Here is a 14,600-nt window from a genome sequence, read left to right on the forward strand (position 1 = left end):
TATTTCATACCTGAGCTGCTCATGGGCAAGATCAAATCACTGCTTGGTACCACACTGTGATAGCATCACAGTGATGCTGCTGCTGCTCTGAGTGTGCCTTGCCTCAGCTCACAAGAGCACAGAGAATGAAGTCAGCACCTCCTCCAGCTGCAGGCCAGCTGAGAGCTCTGCTCCTCACAATTCAGCCAAGCAGAAAGTAAAGCACAAATGTCTCCAGAACAGAGCCTACTACTGCTATGTAGGAAGGCTCTGGCTTACATTCTCTTATTATTAAAGGGAGTAAGTTTACACAACCTCAGTATTAAAGTTTAATATCAAACAATTTGCTCAATGTTACCAATTTTCAATTACAAAACAGGGTCCAAAAAAATTCCATAAAATATGTTTAGGTGGCTGAACAGAGTTAAGTGTGTTCAGACCGCAAGGGTAAATATCCATAACTTTTTGGTATAAATTATCTACAAAAACTGGTATAAACAATATTCCAATCTTAGTCTGGGTTCCACCTAGGATTAGAGAAATTTTCAGGGTGACATCCAGCAGGTGTTAGAGTTCATTGCCATTGACACATTTCTGCTGCTGCAGCCTGGCCTTGCGCAGTGCCTCCAGCTGCTTTGCTCTCAGCCACCTCTCCCTCGACAGCGTCGTCTGCCCCGCACTGAGCGACAGGAACCTGGGGAGCACAAAGAGCCAGTGAGGAACAGCTCCTTCAGCTGCTGTAACCCTGCCCAGCTCACACCCAGCTGTCTTCCAGCATGGGCTGAAAGTAGGGAGGGAATACTTGGCCTAACTGAGAGGAACAAGGCAGAGGAGAGTCTGTCTGGCTTGGTCAGCTGCAGACCAAGTGCTGGCTCCATCTGCAGCTTGCTGGGAAGCCCTGAGTGGTGACAAGAGCACCACACCCACCTGGCCACAAGCAGCATTTTGTGCAGGTCATCGGCCGTGACGCTCTCAGGGTTGTTCTTGCGCATTTCCACAAAGTCTTCTTCTACTGCCTGGAAAAACACAGCGTGGAATTATGGAGCAAACCAGATCTCCATGAGGAGATAAGCTTTTGAGGAGCTGAACGCTGTAACCTTTTTATTTCAGTGTTTCAACTCATTGCTGTCCAGAAGTGAGCCTGAGTAAAACCAGGCTACTTCTCATCTTTGAGAAGAACCCATTTTCAAAATGAGTGTTAGAAAGCAGGTTACATGCACTGTTCCTTATCTGTAATAAATTCAGTATATACTTTACAAACCCTAGAAGGCACAGTCAGGATGTGAGAACGCTTCTGTTTGGGTTTTGTAAAACTTAAAGGACCAAATACACCGTTGAAAATGTATTGGGAAGTGTCCCTACCTTGGTCACCTCATCAGATATACTGTAGTCCAGCAGCCTCAATAAACTCAGGTAAATGCGGAATTTGTTCAGCACGGAGGGCAGCACTGCAGTCAGGAGGCTGCTCATGTACTCTTCCATGTTCGGGGGAATTATCTGTGGCTGTAAGTGGACTTGGCAATCTGACTGAAAGAGAAAATCACATTTCATCTCTTTCCACATCCCACTATTTTCTATTCCAAGACTAATTTACTCTCAAAAGCAGCAGAAGTCACTATTTCCCAGAACTAAGGTTCTGAAACATTCCTCAGCTCACATTTTGAACAGCTCCTGATTCAAGCAGGAGAGCAAAGGCTCAGCAGACAAAGCAGATGTTTGCGAGCTCGGGCTACTGCAGGGGCAATGCCACATCTGTGCCCATCACCTCAGAACCCACCATGCCAGAGGGAGGCTGGGAGAGCAGCACATCTCTGCAGCTTTACCCATCCCTGGGTCCTTCACCACCTCACCTTCCCTGTTCAGAATGCAGGAGGGAAGCTCCCTCTCTGTTTTCCAGCCACGAGGGAGAAGGCAGCAGCTACTGCTGGTGTCACACCCTCCCTGGTCACAAGACACGTTTCCTGTCCCCTCTTGTCCCAGGCAGGGCCTGCTCTGGCAGCAGCTGCCAGCTGCAGTTCCCCAGCAGAACCTGGGAGCCCTTCCCATACCGGCAGGAGCGAGCGGCCCTCGGAAGTGATCAGAACATTAATGTTGCATGGGAATTCCATCCGGTGGTAATTGAAGTCATAATCCACCTTCTGCCAAGTGATCAGGTTACCCAGGGCTGTCACATTATGGACACCTGCAAGAGCAAGAGCAAATTCCCTGAGCACTGGACCGAAACAAATGTCAGCCCTGATTTTTGTTTCCCATCTGTCTTTAGGGAGCAGCCAGCAGAAGGATTTCTGCAATCATCCTGTTCCTTCTCGTGTCTGAGGTGTCTTCCAGACAGAGACAACCACTTCTTAATGTGAGTCAGAAGGAAGAATTCTTGCTTTCAGGCCTAAACTTTGTCTGGCTTAGTACATGAGTTTATAGCTTGTGTCTTCATTGGCCCTACAAAGCCAGGTATTTATTTAGAGAGAAAAACCAAAAAAGATCTCTCCTCAAAAGCAGAAAAACACTACCAATTTAAGTTTGCCAAATTTTTAAATAGCACTCACTCGCCTTACCTGGAATTAAGTTATTTAAAATATAAAAAGTTAAAATTGACAAATTAACTGGTTGACTCTTGGAATTCTCTCTTTGAAATACCAACATGTACCTGACAAACTGAATTTCTCTTCAGCAGTTACTGCATCAAATAACAAAACTACTGTTATGATTTTGCCTTTAAATACTTGATCATAATTTAGTATATTGTAAATAAAGGCAAAGTTAGCAAATAAAGGCAAATTTAATATTAGAGTTGACTTCTGGGACATTTTTCCATTTGAAATTTCTAAGCTGTAGCTTCCAAGAGTTCCAAACCAGCTACTACATCTGAAGACACTTTCTTTAGGATTAAATTTTGTTCCCAGCACTGCTGTAAGAAATGAAAAAATTTTACTTCTTTACTCTAAATTCAGTAGAAAACAATATCACATCAGCAAAAAAGAAACAAAATTACCAAGCCTTTTTTATCTGCAACTTTTAATACCTAAAATATTATTTTTTCACTAAATGCTGAGTATTTTTAAACATTACAGACAAACATTTTAGAAAACCTATAAACCAGCACAGTAAGAGTTCTCTCTAAATGGGAGTTTATAATATTTTAATTTTTTTTTTTTTTTTTGGAAACAGACAGTGCAGAGCTTGTTACTGATTTTACTATTTCCTTTAGCAAAATTTTGTAGCTTTACTGAAGCTGAGTAGCAAAAACTACTGAAAACTCAAAAGCAATTAAATAATTTCAATTAGCAACTTTTAAGAGCAGTAATTAAAAAAAAAACTGAAGCAGCTTTCTCCAGATAGCATTTTTATTTTAAAATAAGTTACTTGCAGTGATTTCCTGTTGTTGTTTCATAGAATCTCCTGAGTTGGAAGGGACCCACAACAGCTGGCCCTGCACAGGACAGCCCCAGGACTCACCAAAGAACCTGTACTGTGCATTCTCCAGGTACTGAGCTTTTAATATGCAACTCAGCTCTTTTATGTGAGTTATAATTAAATTAATTTCTAAAGCTCTGCTGAAAGCATGCTACAGAGTGCTACATCAGCTTGTAGCATAGAATCCCCACTATTTTTAACACAGTAATAGCCATCTTTTTTCTCCAGTTTTTAGCTGTGTTCTCAGGGATGGTTTCCAGATATACAGTAAAAATATAGAGCATAAGGCATCAGCATATGTTTTGCCCACTTCATGCACTGTCACAGGAAACTGAAAGGCCACTCTAATGAATCAGAGTTATTTTGGTAATAAAGAGTTCTCCCACTTTATTTTAAGTTGGCTGAGAAGGCTGCAGGAAGCTGCTTCAAAGCAATGCAATAGGATGTAGAAACCACACAGAGTTTTGCAACAGACCCCTTCTCAGCAGGACACGATTATCACCAATGTCTTAAAACACAGCAGCTTTTAACCTCCCAAAGAGACTGCAGACACCAACCACTGTGTACCTGCTGTGTCCAGCTGTCCCTGCTCGAGCTGGGTCTCGTCTATGACCAGGGAGGTGTTGCTGGCCAGCTGCAGCAGCCCACTGACCAGGCGATTGGCCGTGTAGTCCTTGTGGGGGATGAAGCGCGAGTGGTTCATGCTCTCGATGCTCATCCGGAGGTGGTAGGACTGCAAGGAGAAACAAACCATCAGCACTTGTGCTGTGCTCCAGCTTCCCCAGGGAATGCTGCTTCCTGCAGCTACAGCTGGGCTGGGAACCTGCACAGCAAAGCAAAACTTGTCACTGCAACGCTTTATCATCCCAAATATCCACATGCTGTCTACTTCAAAATTTCCCAAAGGAAACTGTTGCTGTTAGGAATTCGTATCACCTGTTCTGCACATCTAGGATGAGCTCAATTATAAATGATTTATTGCAGCAATACTGTTAGTGTGACCCCAAATTGAATTACTGTGGCTTTTCTGCAGAGCAGTTTCCACAAACCTAGTGACACCATAATTAAATAACCCAAATGTCTAAACATATCAATCCAGAAAGACCAAATAAAGCATGCAGCATCTGCCTGTCAGTTCAATAGCTCTGAGGAGAGGATTTCATTCCATATTCATCCTAGATGATGAGGTACACAGACTTCAACACACAGGCCAGCCACATCTCTATTGTTATCTGCTCTCTAAATGGGGAGCAGGAGAGCATTTCATCAGCCTGCCTTGACCAGGCTGAACCAGTGAGAACACGTCCCCCAGCCCTGCCCAGGCAATGCTTACTGCTGGCACCAGCTGCTGGATGAGGCGGTACAGGTGCTCCGTGAAGGCGCTGTTCCGGGGACAGCCGCTCAGGTTGACGGTGAATTTTCCCAGAGGAAGCACATCCCGTCTGGCATAGCTGCACCAAAACCAGCACAGGTTAGGCAAACACCTGGCTAACACTGGCTACAGGTGTCATTCAGCTGGAGCACTGAGTGGTGTCTCTGACCGCCAGCAGGATTTCAGAACACACACACCAAAATCGGCCAGCTCCTCTGCCTTCCTTGTGCAGCGCCCAAGGAGCTGAGCCAGGCTGAAGCTGCTCCTCACAGCACCACACAAAAGCAGTAATTTACAGTGCTTGACACCCTGCAATGCCCTCCCAGACATTCTGTTCTTGTACTCTGTTATTACTCAGTGAACACACTTCATTCTTTTCCTTTCTGCTGCCCAATCTCAACTTCCCTCCTTATCACACTTGTTCCTCTCCTTTACCTGCCCTCAGCTTCCCTCTCCCTCTTCTCACTGTGTATCTTCTCCCCATTCTTGACAACTCTCAACCTTTTTGTGATACCAGCTGAGAGAAAAAATACATCCTAGGCTAAATGTTGAACATTCACAGTCCCACTATAAAGAATGAAAACAACTCATTTTGATTTTGAAGCCTAAAATGACTAACATTAAATTTGGGCCTGACAACTATAATGTCTGAAGTTTCACATTTAAGAATTTAATGAGTCAAAGGATGCTGCTCTTTCACCCAAAGATAGTTTAAATCAACATAAGAATAAATTTCTACTTGAACTTACCATTAAACAGGTTTACATTTAATTAAACAAATTCCCAGAATGTACCTTTCAGAACCTTGTAGTGCCTAAGCAATAATTCCTGCAGTCAGGAGATACTGTCTTTGGCAAGTCAGTGGCATGTCCTACTCATTAGAAGAAGACAGGGTAGGAAAGATGTTTTCATACCTCTGTTTGAAAGCGTCTTGGAGATTTTGTCAGCTCTCAAAGCAGCACTGAAGAGATACACTGCCACAAAGCTGGTCTTTTATCACTACTTACTGTTATTTCAGACACTGAAATCTGCCTTTGTGTGTATTGTGACAGGACGACTCTACCTGGCCAAAGTACTACTGAAACAGGTATTATTTAAGCTATTTCTGCCATTTATTTGCAGACTGGTGAAGAACCCCATAGAAGGAGATTTCTTTTAAATGATAAATACACAAATTCTCAGCACACATGTAAATACTTACACTGTAGAAATGAGATGCAGTATCAGGTATTCAGCAGCCAAACTGTCTCCCAAGAGGGCATGGGTGAGGAACCCCAGCAACTCTGCTCTCACTGGTGACAGCTCAGACATAAAATTAGAAACAACTGGCAAAAGAGCAGAGGATAAATGTCAGAAAATATTCTTGTTTCTCACCCTCTTCCCTCTATATAAATTTGACTTTCTGTCACAGTTTGATAAAGAAAAATGTTTATTGCAAAGCAGTCTAGGAAAAAAAAAAAAAAAAAGTGCTCATTGGTTTTTTTCAGCTGGCTTTGGATAACCTGAATCACTCAACACTTCCTTGGAAATTATTTTTTTTAAAGTTTAGATATTGTGTAATGCATTTGCAGCAGGGTATAAAGTGTAGAGCCAAATGTATAAAATCCATAGCTGCTCCATTTTATATTAAAGGCAGAAAAAACCTCTTACATATGGCTCAGAACAAGCAATACAAGGCACTCAAGGAAGAAAGTTATAAATACCAGAGGTCTGCATGCAATAATTCAGTTAAAAAAATAAGTCAAACAAGGAATAGCATAGTTGCTTAAAAGCAGAATTGCCTTATTTTGTGCATAGTATTATGAGTCTCTATATTATAAGTATGCTTCTTATTTCCAGTATCACACTAAATTGGAAATCTAATTTTCCAGCAATTCACAACTCCATCTGAAAACTAATCAAATCTTATGGCTGAACAACTTGGTAAAATCCTTGGGTACATAGAATACAAAACCAAAGTCCGCATAAATCCCATTTATTTCAGCCAAATAAAAATGTAAACATTACATAAACACAAACATCTGCATCCTGTGCAGCACTGCATGGCTCTTCCATTTAACAAGATTTAATTCAAACCCTGCTGTTGAGGCATTTGCCTCTCAGCAAAGCAGTATTTGTTCAGATGTTCTGAGTTCAGACACTCACAGGATTTGCTCTCCTCTTCGGTAAGGCAGGCAGGCAGCAAGGGGTTAATGTGTTGCAGTTTCTGTGCCAAAATCACGTGGATCCTGGGCACTAAGGAGGCCGGGGGGCTGTGCACTCTCTGCTCCTCTGCCGTGTCCATGCACTCCATGGGATCCAGGGTTGAGCTGTCCCTGCGGAGAGGGCACAGCACAGCTGGACTCAGACACATCCCACGGGAATTCCTCTCCCTCTGAGCCAGAGCAGCTGGAACCAGGCCAAGAACAGAGCAACAAACAACACCGGCTCCCAGCTCCTGGTGACTCCTCCCACGTTCAAACCACCTTCTTTGGGATCTTTATAAACACCACAGATACTCAATCACAATTACATAATGACATATTAACACCAAAGCTGGCTTGAACCAAAACATCTGGATTCTATTATTTTCAGAAAATAATCAAGCCATATTTTTGTGAAGAAAAAAACAGCCCAAAAAAAACCCCTCAAAACCAAACCCCACAAACAAAAGCACATTTATTATTTGCTGCACCATTTAATAGGCTGTAGCTTCAAGTAAAATATTACACACTGTTCTGTCCAGCCTGTACTGAGTGAAGTGTAAATACCAGGTTTAAAAAAATAAGATCATTTATTACATTTCTCTCGCAAATATATAAGCACATGTGGGACTTTCATATTCCACCAGGTTCTGGAGCCCGACAAGATCTTCTAGACAGTCACATCACATCTCCATCACTGGCTGAGTAAAAGAACTGTAAATAAATAAATCCTAATGTACCCCTGCTGGAACCTGGAGGTATTTACCTCTTAATTTAAGAGTTCAGATACATCTTCAGGGAGGCCAAAGGTTGTGTCTTACAAAATCTCTTCCAGGTGATTTTAATTTTTCATTTTCATTTTTAGAGAGTAAAATCCCTAAAGCAACTGTATCAAATGGCAGTAAAGTGTAGCACAAATTTCATTTTCTTGTACTGGTTTTAAAGGCTGTCAGGCTTTGTAACTTCAAAGCTGCTTCAGCAGTTCAGCCACACACTATCCACTCTTTCCATTAAAAGAGATTTCTTTTGTTTGCATTCAAAATTGTTGCTAAATGCCACCATTTTGGCTTCTTGCTCTAGAATGGCACAGGAAAAAACCCACAAGCACCTGTGACAGAGCAACTGAGCTGTCAGTCTGGGATTAGCTGTCACACAGATGATAACAAAAAGCAGCTGACCAGGCTGAGGTAATTTTTAAGAAGCTGGCACTATAAAGGATTCACATTGCACTCTGGGTATTGTACTTGCCAGACAGATGAACAGACTCACCAACAGAAATTATTCAGAGTGCAGTGGTTCCAGACATCAGCAGTATTTATGTTAGATTTTGGTCAGGAGTTTTGTTTTCAAAATTGACTTCTTGCATCCTAAATGATTTTGTAAGGCAAGGAACTGCAGAACAGCAGGTGAATTGGGAAGTTTCTATCAGTGGATTAAGAAGATGTGATACTCTAATTAATAAAAAATCAATCCATTTTTTACTCAATTTGGTCACTATAAGTTCTACATGTAGACATGCAAAAATTTTTTTTATATTCCAGAAGTGCTTACTTTTCTAGTAACAACCTTCATGGACTTTGAAATTACTTCAGAAGGACATTTATAATTTTAAAGCTTCCTTGAAAGCTTTGTTCACTATTCACTCATTCACTGAAAGTTTCGTACCCATGAAAGAGTACAAAACATTTAGCTGTAGAAGCATTTTCTGCTTTACAGACTGTACAACAACCTAAAAAAAGATGCACCGGGTATCCAAGGATATGGATGTACCAGAGCACATTGGACTTCGGTTTCCAGGATGCTGGATATAACACTTTCCTCATCAAGCTATTTTAAAGCAACAAAATTCACTTCTTAAGCATAATTATCATGTGCTTACACATTTCCTTGTCTGCTCACTGCAATAAAAACCTGCATTCCAGGACAGCCTTACCTCTCTTCACTGCTCACTATGCTCAGCACTGGGTCCACAGACAGAACACCAAACACCTCCAGCACATCATTGACTTTGAAGTTCTCCCAGCTCTCATAGACCTGCCCCAAACAGAAAATAAAATGCTGAAGCAGTTGGGCCATATGCAGGGCAGCAGAAAAACTGTCAGACAAAGGAAACTCAGGAGACTCGACTCTGGACTGAGAACAGTCTGAGTGAAGAGGTCTCCCCTTGCCCTCAGTGTCAGTAAGCTTACACTGGAAAAGGGAGCCTTACGATTCCACACTTTTTCTATTGGCATTCTTTGCCACATGAGTGCCAACGATTGTATTCTACTCTGATTCATCAAGATTTGCTGAATGAGAGAGAAGTCAATACAGCAATAGCAGAGAAATTTTGTGTAAAGTTTCATAGTAATATAACATAGCAGTGAATCAAGGACTATTTCAAATTCAATACACAAATGTGTAGTTTATTGGTTTTTCAGCTTGGTTTTTCACAGCTGTTTTTCAATTAAAGGAGAGAGCCTAAAAGAAAAATACCAGGGCTAAATACCAGCTGAACCCTCAAGCATCTAATACTGGAATCTTTTTTTTTTAAACTAAGTGGGGTGAGAAGGTGCAAGCTCTAATAAATGCTGCTGAAGGATTCTAGCAATTCAAATACAGCACTCAAGAAGAGAAACACTGTGTTAATGAAGAGAAAGAATGCAATTATCTCTAGAAACCAAATTCTCGACTCCAGACACATTTCTGTGCCTACAAACCAGTGCAAGGCTGATTCTGCCTGCCTCACAGAGAGCACAGCCCTGCTCATCACCTCTCACCTTTACAAGGCATGCTGGTCCCTTCTCTCCTGGCAAAGGAAAATTTAGGTCAAGTGGAGGGGAGCAGTTGGGAGAAATGACATGATGACCTGCAGAAGCTTCTGTTTCTAATCTCTTTGGCTCCACACATCCATGGATATCACCTCCACTGCCTGAAAAACACAGGATTTGCAGGCTTTTTAAACAGAAATGCAGAGCTGAACAACTTTCTTCAGTGAGCAACATGGAATAAAACTAATTTAACAAGACATCTGAAGACAAGAAGATTTAATAATGCAATATACTTGACAGAATATACTCTTAATATGAGAAGTCTCTCAAGTGCATATTTTATGTAATCAAGCGTGAGAGAGTAGTGGCAAAGATCTATGTGTCTTGGAAACCCAAACATGGCCACAAATCTGATTTTCAAAATACAATGTTTAAACCAGGGGAATGATATTTTTTTTTTCCCTACCGTCCACAGGACTGCAAAGGTAATATTTTTCTGCACTTCATGTTTAAAAAAACAGGTCAGAATATGCATAAAACCCAGTTTATATTAAAAATTTCTGTAGATTGTCAGCAAATAATACAACACACACATAACACTACAGGCTCTCCCACACTCCTTCAAATCAAACCACTGACTTCAACAAAGCCTCCATATCCTAAAGGCTGCAACAATAACAATGAAAACAGCTGCCAGTATTTCAGTTTTTAGCAATGAGTTTTTGCCAAATCCTGGAAAGATATCAGAACGACTATTCAGCAACAGCAACTCTTACCCATGTGTTGCTCCTTCTGTTTGGAGGGATGCAGATCCATGTCCTCATCCTCCTCATAGCTCCTCTTGTGGCGACTGGGGGTGTAGGAGGTGGAGGGGCTCACTCGGGCCTGGCTGGCACTGATGTAGGCGTGGGATCAAGGGTTAAGGAAGCCACAGGCTGAGCAGGGAAAACTCAACCACACTGAGGTTTAGTTGTTGGGTTTTTTAACAAAATCCTAATTTTAACATGCTCAGCTACAGGTGTTTTATAGGAGACTTACTGTGTAACAGTGTCCTGCTGTAGAAAATGCCAATGGCTCAAATGAAGTTTCCCTTTTCCTAAGCATTTGCAACAAGAAATGAACAGAAATTTTCCAGACTCTCCCAAGCAAAAATGTCTGTGAAATCAAAACAAATGCTCTAAATTCATTTGCATCCTCTTTGTGAATATTACACGCCATCAACTTTTTTTCTCTTTCTACACCTGTCACCTCTCCAGATTCACTAAAAGAAAAAAGAAAATTTTAAATAAAGTTATCTCCTAAATCTAATTAATTAGTTGGTGACCACTGATTGTATAACAAAACACTGGCTCAGTCAAAAAAGATATTTCTTTCACCCATGCTGATTCACCAGGCACTGGAACACAGTAGAAAGTCTGTCTCTCTGAGGTGACTGTTTGTGAGGAGTTCAAATCAATTTCCTGCTGAGGCTGGAATCCCAAGAGAAATTTTTTTAAAAATCTGATTACAGTTTGTTTTCTTTTTTTAAACTAACCCCACAGATTCAATCAGCCAGGAGTTACAATTAACATGTAAGACTACATAACTCAGGAAAAAGTGAATATATAGTGTTTTGATTCAAATTGTACTGCACTACCAAAATTAACTGTTTTCCATAGCAGGCAGTTTCAAGGTCATGGGCACTCCCCTTTCCATTCAACCAAAACAAATTTTAAATACAACAGAAACAGCTGGAAGCCTGCTGAAATTAGAATGCCAGTGAGCAGTTATGAATACCCTGCTTTCCAAACCAAAGATTAACTTTGCATTTAGAGCAGTATCTTCAGGAATCCATTGCCAAGTACCAAGGAAGCTCTGTCACACTTATAAAACCACAACTTTCCATCCAATATTTCTTCTCTAAGTCCATATAATTTCTGTAACTTACCCCACATTCTGCCACATCTCTGTATTTACCAAAATGCAAAACCTGTCAAGAGGGAAAAGGCAATGCAATCATTCTGTTTCTGACAGCATCCTAAACTTGAATCACACCAAAATCACTGAAGATCAAAGTCCCTCACAGACATCCTGCCAAACCTTTTATCACTTTAACATTTTCTATTCCTCAACAGAAATGTAACAGGTTATGTTTTATTGATGCCACTTGAGCTGAACACAAGTTACTATCAGTGTCCACACTCCATAGGTTTAACTCACAAACTAGAGAAATACAAGGACCAGAATAAGTAAAATGACAAATATTTGCTAAAATAGTAACTCAGTATTTCACTTACACGTGCATTTGTGTTTGGGTCAACTGTTTCATACACTCCCATGTAAAACTCAGGATCAAACATATCTTGAACCATGCAGCGAAATTTCACTAAGCTGTTGGGTTTCAGGTAATGTACAGGAACATCATTCAGTGATGGGACCTGTGAAAAAAGAGATTGTTCTAGGCAACTGGTATCTACTGAGTCAAAAAAGTGAGCCAAAACCAGCACAGAAACTTAATTCTTTGACCATCCTCCTCAAACCCCGATATATATATATATAGATATATATATATAGATATATATATATCACAATTAACATTTTCTGAGTGCATCTCCCATCCTAATCTTAGCAGCAACAAAGTGTTTCTATCCCAACACCTCCCTGCAACAGCTGTTACAGATAATTGTTACAATTATCAGGCACTTAACAGTTCCCAAATTCTTCCAGTCCAAAGACTGAAAGAATACTTCTTCCTATAAAAGAAGTGGTTGTAGGTTACTGGAACTGTATGAAAACTGTACAACATTTGAAACCAACTTTTAAATTCAGAATTATTGCAGCTGCAGGATTTAACAGAATTTATCACTTATCTTATTTCTACTTAACAGCACTTCCACCACGTGCTGTGTACCAGCAGTACTAGAGCAATTTGCATGCACTATTTCTTATAACAAAAGGTCCTGGAAAACCTGTTTGCTAATTTCCAAGTCAACACTGGGGAGGTCTTTTTCACACAGTTTTACATGACAATGGGAAAACAGAAAGAAAAAAATCAATGCCTAAGCACGTGGTACAACTTCAAAGAGCAAGACTTGTAATATGAATAGAGTTTGCTAAATTTGAAGAGAAAATCTTTGTTGAAAAAGCCCACATCCAACATTAAAATGCAACAAAAGTGGTCCTATAGGAAGTGGCAATTTAACAAAAGTATATTCCCTCATGGTTTTTTGAGTAAGAAAGCATGATTTCAATTTCTTCTGATGTTGTAAATTTTACTCAATTTTGCTATTTATTAATGGTAGTGTTGATTTAAGCTACCATTTAATACTAACTACAGAATACTTTCACTGACAGAGAAAGAAAACAAGTAATTTTCACCTGTTTTTAGGCATAGGTAGAGCAGATTTGATACGAAAGTTTCTAATCCCCTTATCAGTCCCATTATGACATTTCTGCTGCAAGCCTTTTAGAAAAGTATCAGCTTTTGAACTCCACTGTTCACACTTTATTTTTAAAGCCTAAAACACAGGTTCCCTGCTGACCTGCACAAACCAGGCCTGAGCCAGCCCAATAAAGCACAGTTTTAGTAGGAAAAGCATTTTTTCCTTAAAACCTGAAGGTCCAGGCAACTATTTCTTCAACCCACACAAGTTTGCAGCATTGCGATAAAAGCTCCTGAGAGAAAAGGTTTATAACCAGCAGCTCGTGGTGCACAGTGAGGACTCACACGGCCCCAAAAATGACAATATTTGTCATCTCCTGCCATCTACCGACTCTGCTACAGAGAGGCAGCACCCAGCAGCGATGGCCTGGGGGAAGGAGGGTGCTGAAGGCAAGGGGATGGGTGGGCTGGGATTTCACGTCCTGGCTTTGCACTCAGGTTAAGGCAGCCGAGGTGCAAATTCCACATCCCAAAGCCTGGGCCTGAAATTCAGCTGCACACTTATCATGAAAAGGCAGGACTCATCAAAAGCAAGCAATGAAGTGTAAAAAATAACGAAGCTTAAGAAAAAGTGTAACTCGAAAAGAATATAACACTCTTACCCAGTTAGTAGCATTATTTTCTTTTAATTTCTCCTTGAAGTATTCGGTTACCTTCTTCTCCCAGTCAGAGTTTGGAGCATTTTGGGCTACAAAAAACAACATATCGATGTGCCCATTACAGCCACATAGGAGACTTTTACTCAGCATTCTCCCAGCATATCAAACAAACCCAGCTTTCACTTCTGTCTTCGGGAAGTGCATCTTAGACTAATTTATTCCCCTTGCAACTCACCGACTTCCCATTTCAAACCCTTTCAGGCCAATTAAAAAGCACAGAGCCGATGCTGGAAGAGAGGGAAAGCTCCTCAGCACCCCAGCGGGGAAGGGCAGGAGCCGAGGCACGGCTTTCCGCACTGTGCCGGCTGCGGGAATGTTTATGTCGGTATTCTTTTGGTTAGGATCAAGCCCAGCACGGGAACAGCGGCGGCTGACAGCGCTGCTAACACCAGCGCCGCTCGGCAGCGCGCCGCCGCCAGCGCCCAGAGACACACGGGATACACGAAACACGCTGTATACAAGAGGGAGAAGATAGAAACAGATACGGAAGACACAGCGCCGGCCTCGCCGCTCCCCCGCCACCACCCCACGAGGGAAAGCGCCGTCCGGTTCCGGGCGCTCCCGCTGCCGCCCGGGGACGCGGGCCCCGCCTCACCGAAGATGCCCTGCACGATGCTCAGGGGGCTGTTCAGCCAGTCGCCCACGCACGGCATGGCGGGGTCGCGCCTCGCCGCGGGGCTGCCGGCACCCTACGGCCGCCGAGTCCCGCTCGCCAGCCCAGCGCGGGGATCACCGCCGCTTCCCACTCCTCCTCTTCGCCCTCCTCCTCCTCCTCTTCCTGCGGGAATGGCGGCCGGGCCCGCCCCCCGCCCCTCACGGCTGCGC

At 42.1% G+C, this 14,600-nt stretch overlaps 1 protein-coding gene across 1 annotated transcript; it reads right to left on the reverse strand.

Annotated features, from left to right (window-relative positions):
- Positions 1-295: 295 nt before the first annotated feature.
- Positions 296-14,538, reverse strand: MCMBP (minichromosome maintenance complex binding protein). The gene is made up of 16 exons (XM_068198223.1): positions 14,371-14,538; positions 13,719-13,804; positions 11,972-12,112; positions 11,623-11,664; positions 11,040-11,164; positions 10,472-10,584; positions 9,705-9,856; positions 8,879-8,979; positions 6,908-7,077; positions 5,964-6,087; positions 4,724-4,841; positions 3,958-4,123; positions 2,028-2,161; positions 1,342-1,506; positions 907-995; positions 296-673 (listed from the first exon to the last, which is right to left on the reverse strand). The coding sequence occupies exons 1-16, from the start codon at positions 14,426-14,428 to the stop codon at positions 547-549; spliced, it is 1,911 nt and encodes a 636-aa protein (XP_068054324.1). The 5' UTR covers positions 14,429-14,538; the 3' UTR covers positions 296-546.
- Positions 14,539-14,600: the final 62 nt, after the last annotated feature.

This window comes from Anomalospiza imberbis, chromosome 8 (assembly GCF_031753505.1).
Source record: "Anomalospiza imberbis isolate Cuckoo-Finch-1a 21T00152 chromosome 8, ASM3175350v1, whole genome shotgun sequence".
NCBI classification, from domain to species: domain Eukaryota; kingdom Metazoa; phylum Chordata; class Aves; order Passeriformes; family Viduidae; genus Anomalospiza; species Anomalospiza imberbis.

What these genes read in the sequence shown, in the direction of transcription:
- MCMBP (XM_068198223.1), bottom strand. Translation starts at nt 14,428, where the DNA reads ATGCCGTGCGTGGGCGACTGGCTGAACAGCCCCCTGAGCATCGTGCAG. An exon ending in CATCGTGCAGGGCATCTTCG is followed by an intron (nt 13,805 to 14,370) that starts GTGAGGCGGGGC and finishes TGTTTTTTGTAG; the next exon opens with CCCAAAATGCTCCAAACTCT. An exon ending in AAAATGCTGCTTGTGGCCAG is followed by an intron (nt 674 to 906) that starts GTGGGTGTGGTG and finishes TGTGCTCCCCAG; the next exon opens with GTTCCTGTCGCTCAGTGCGG.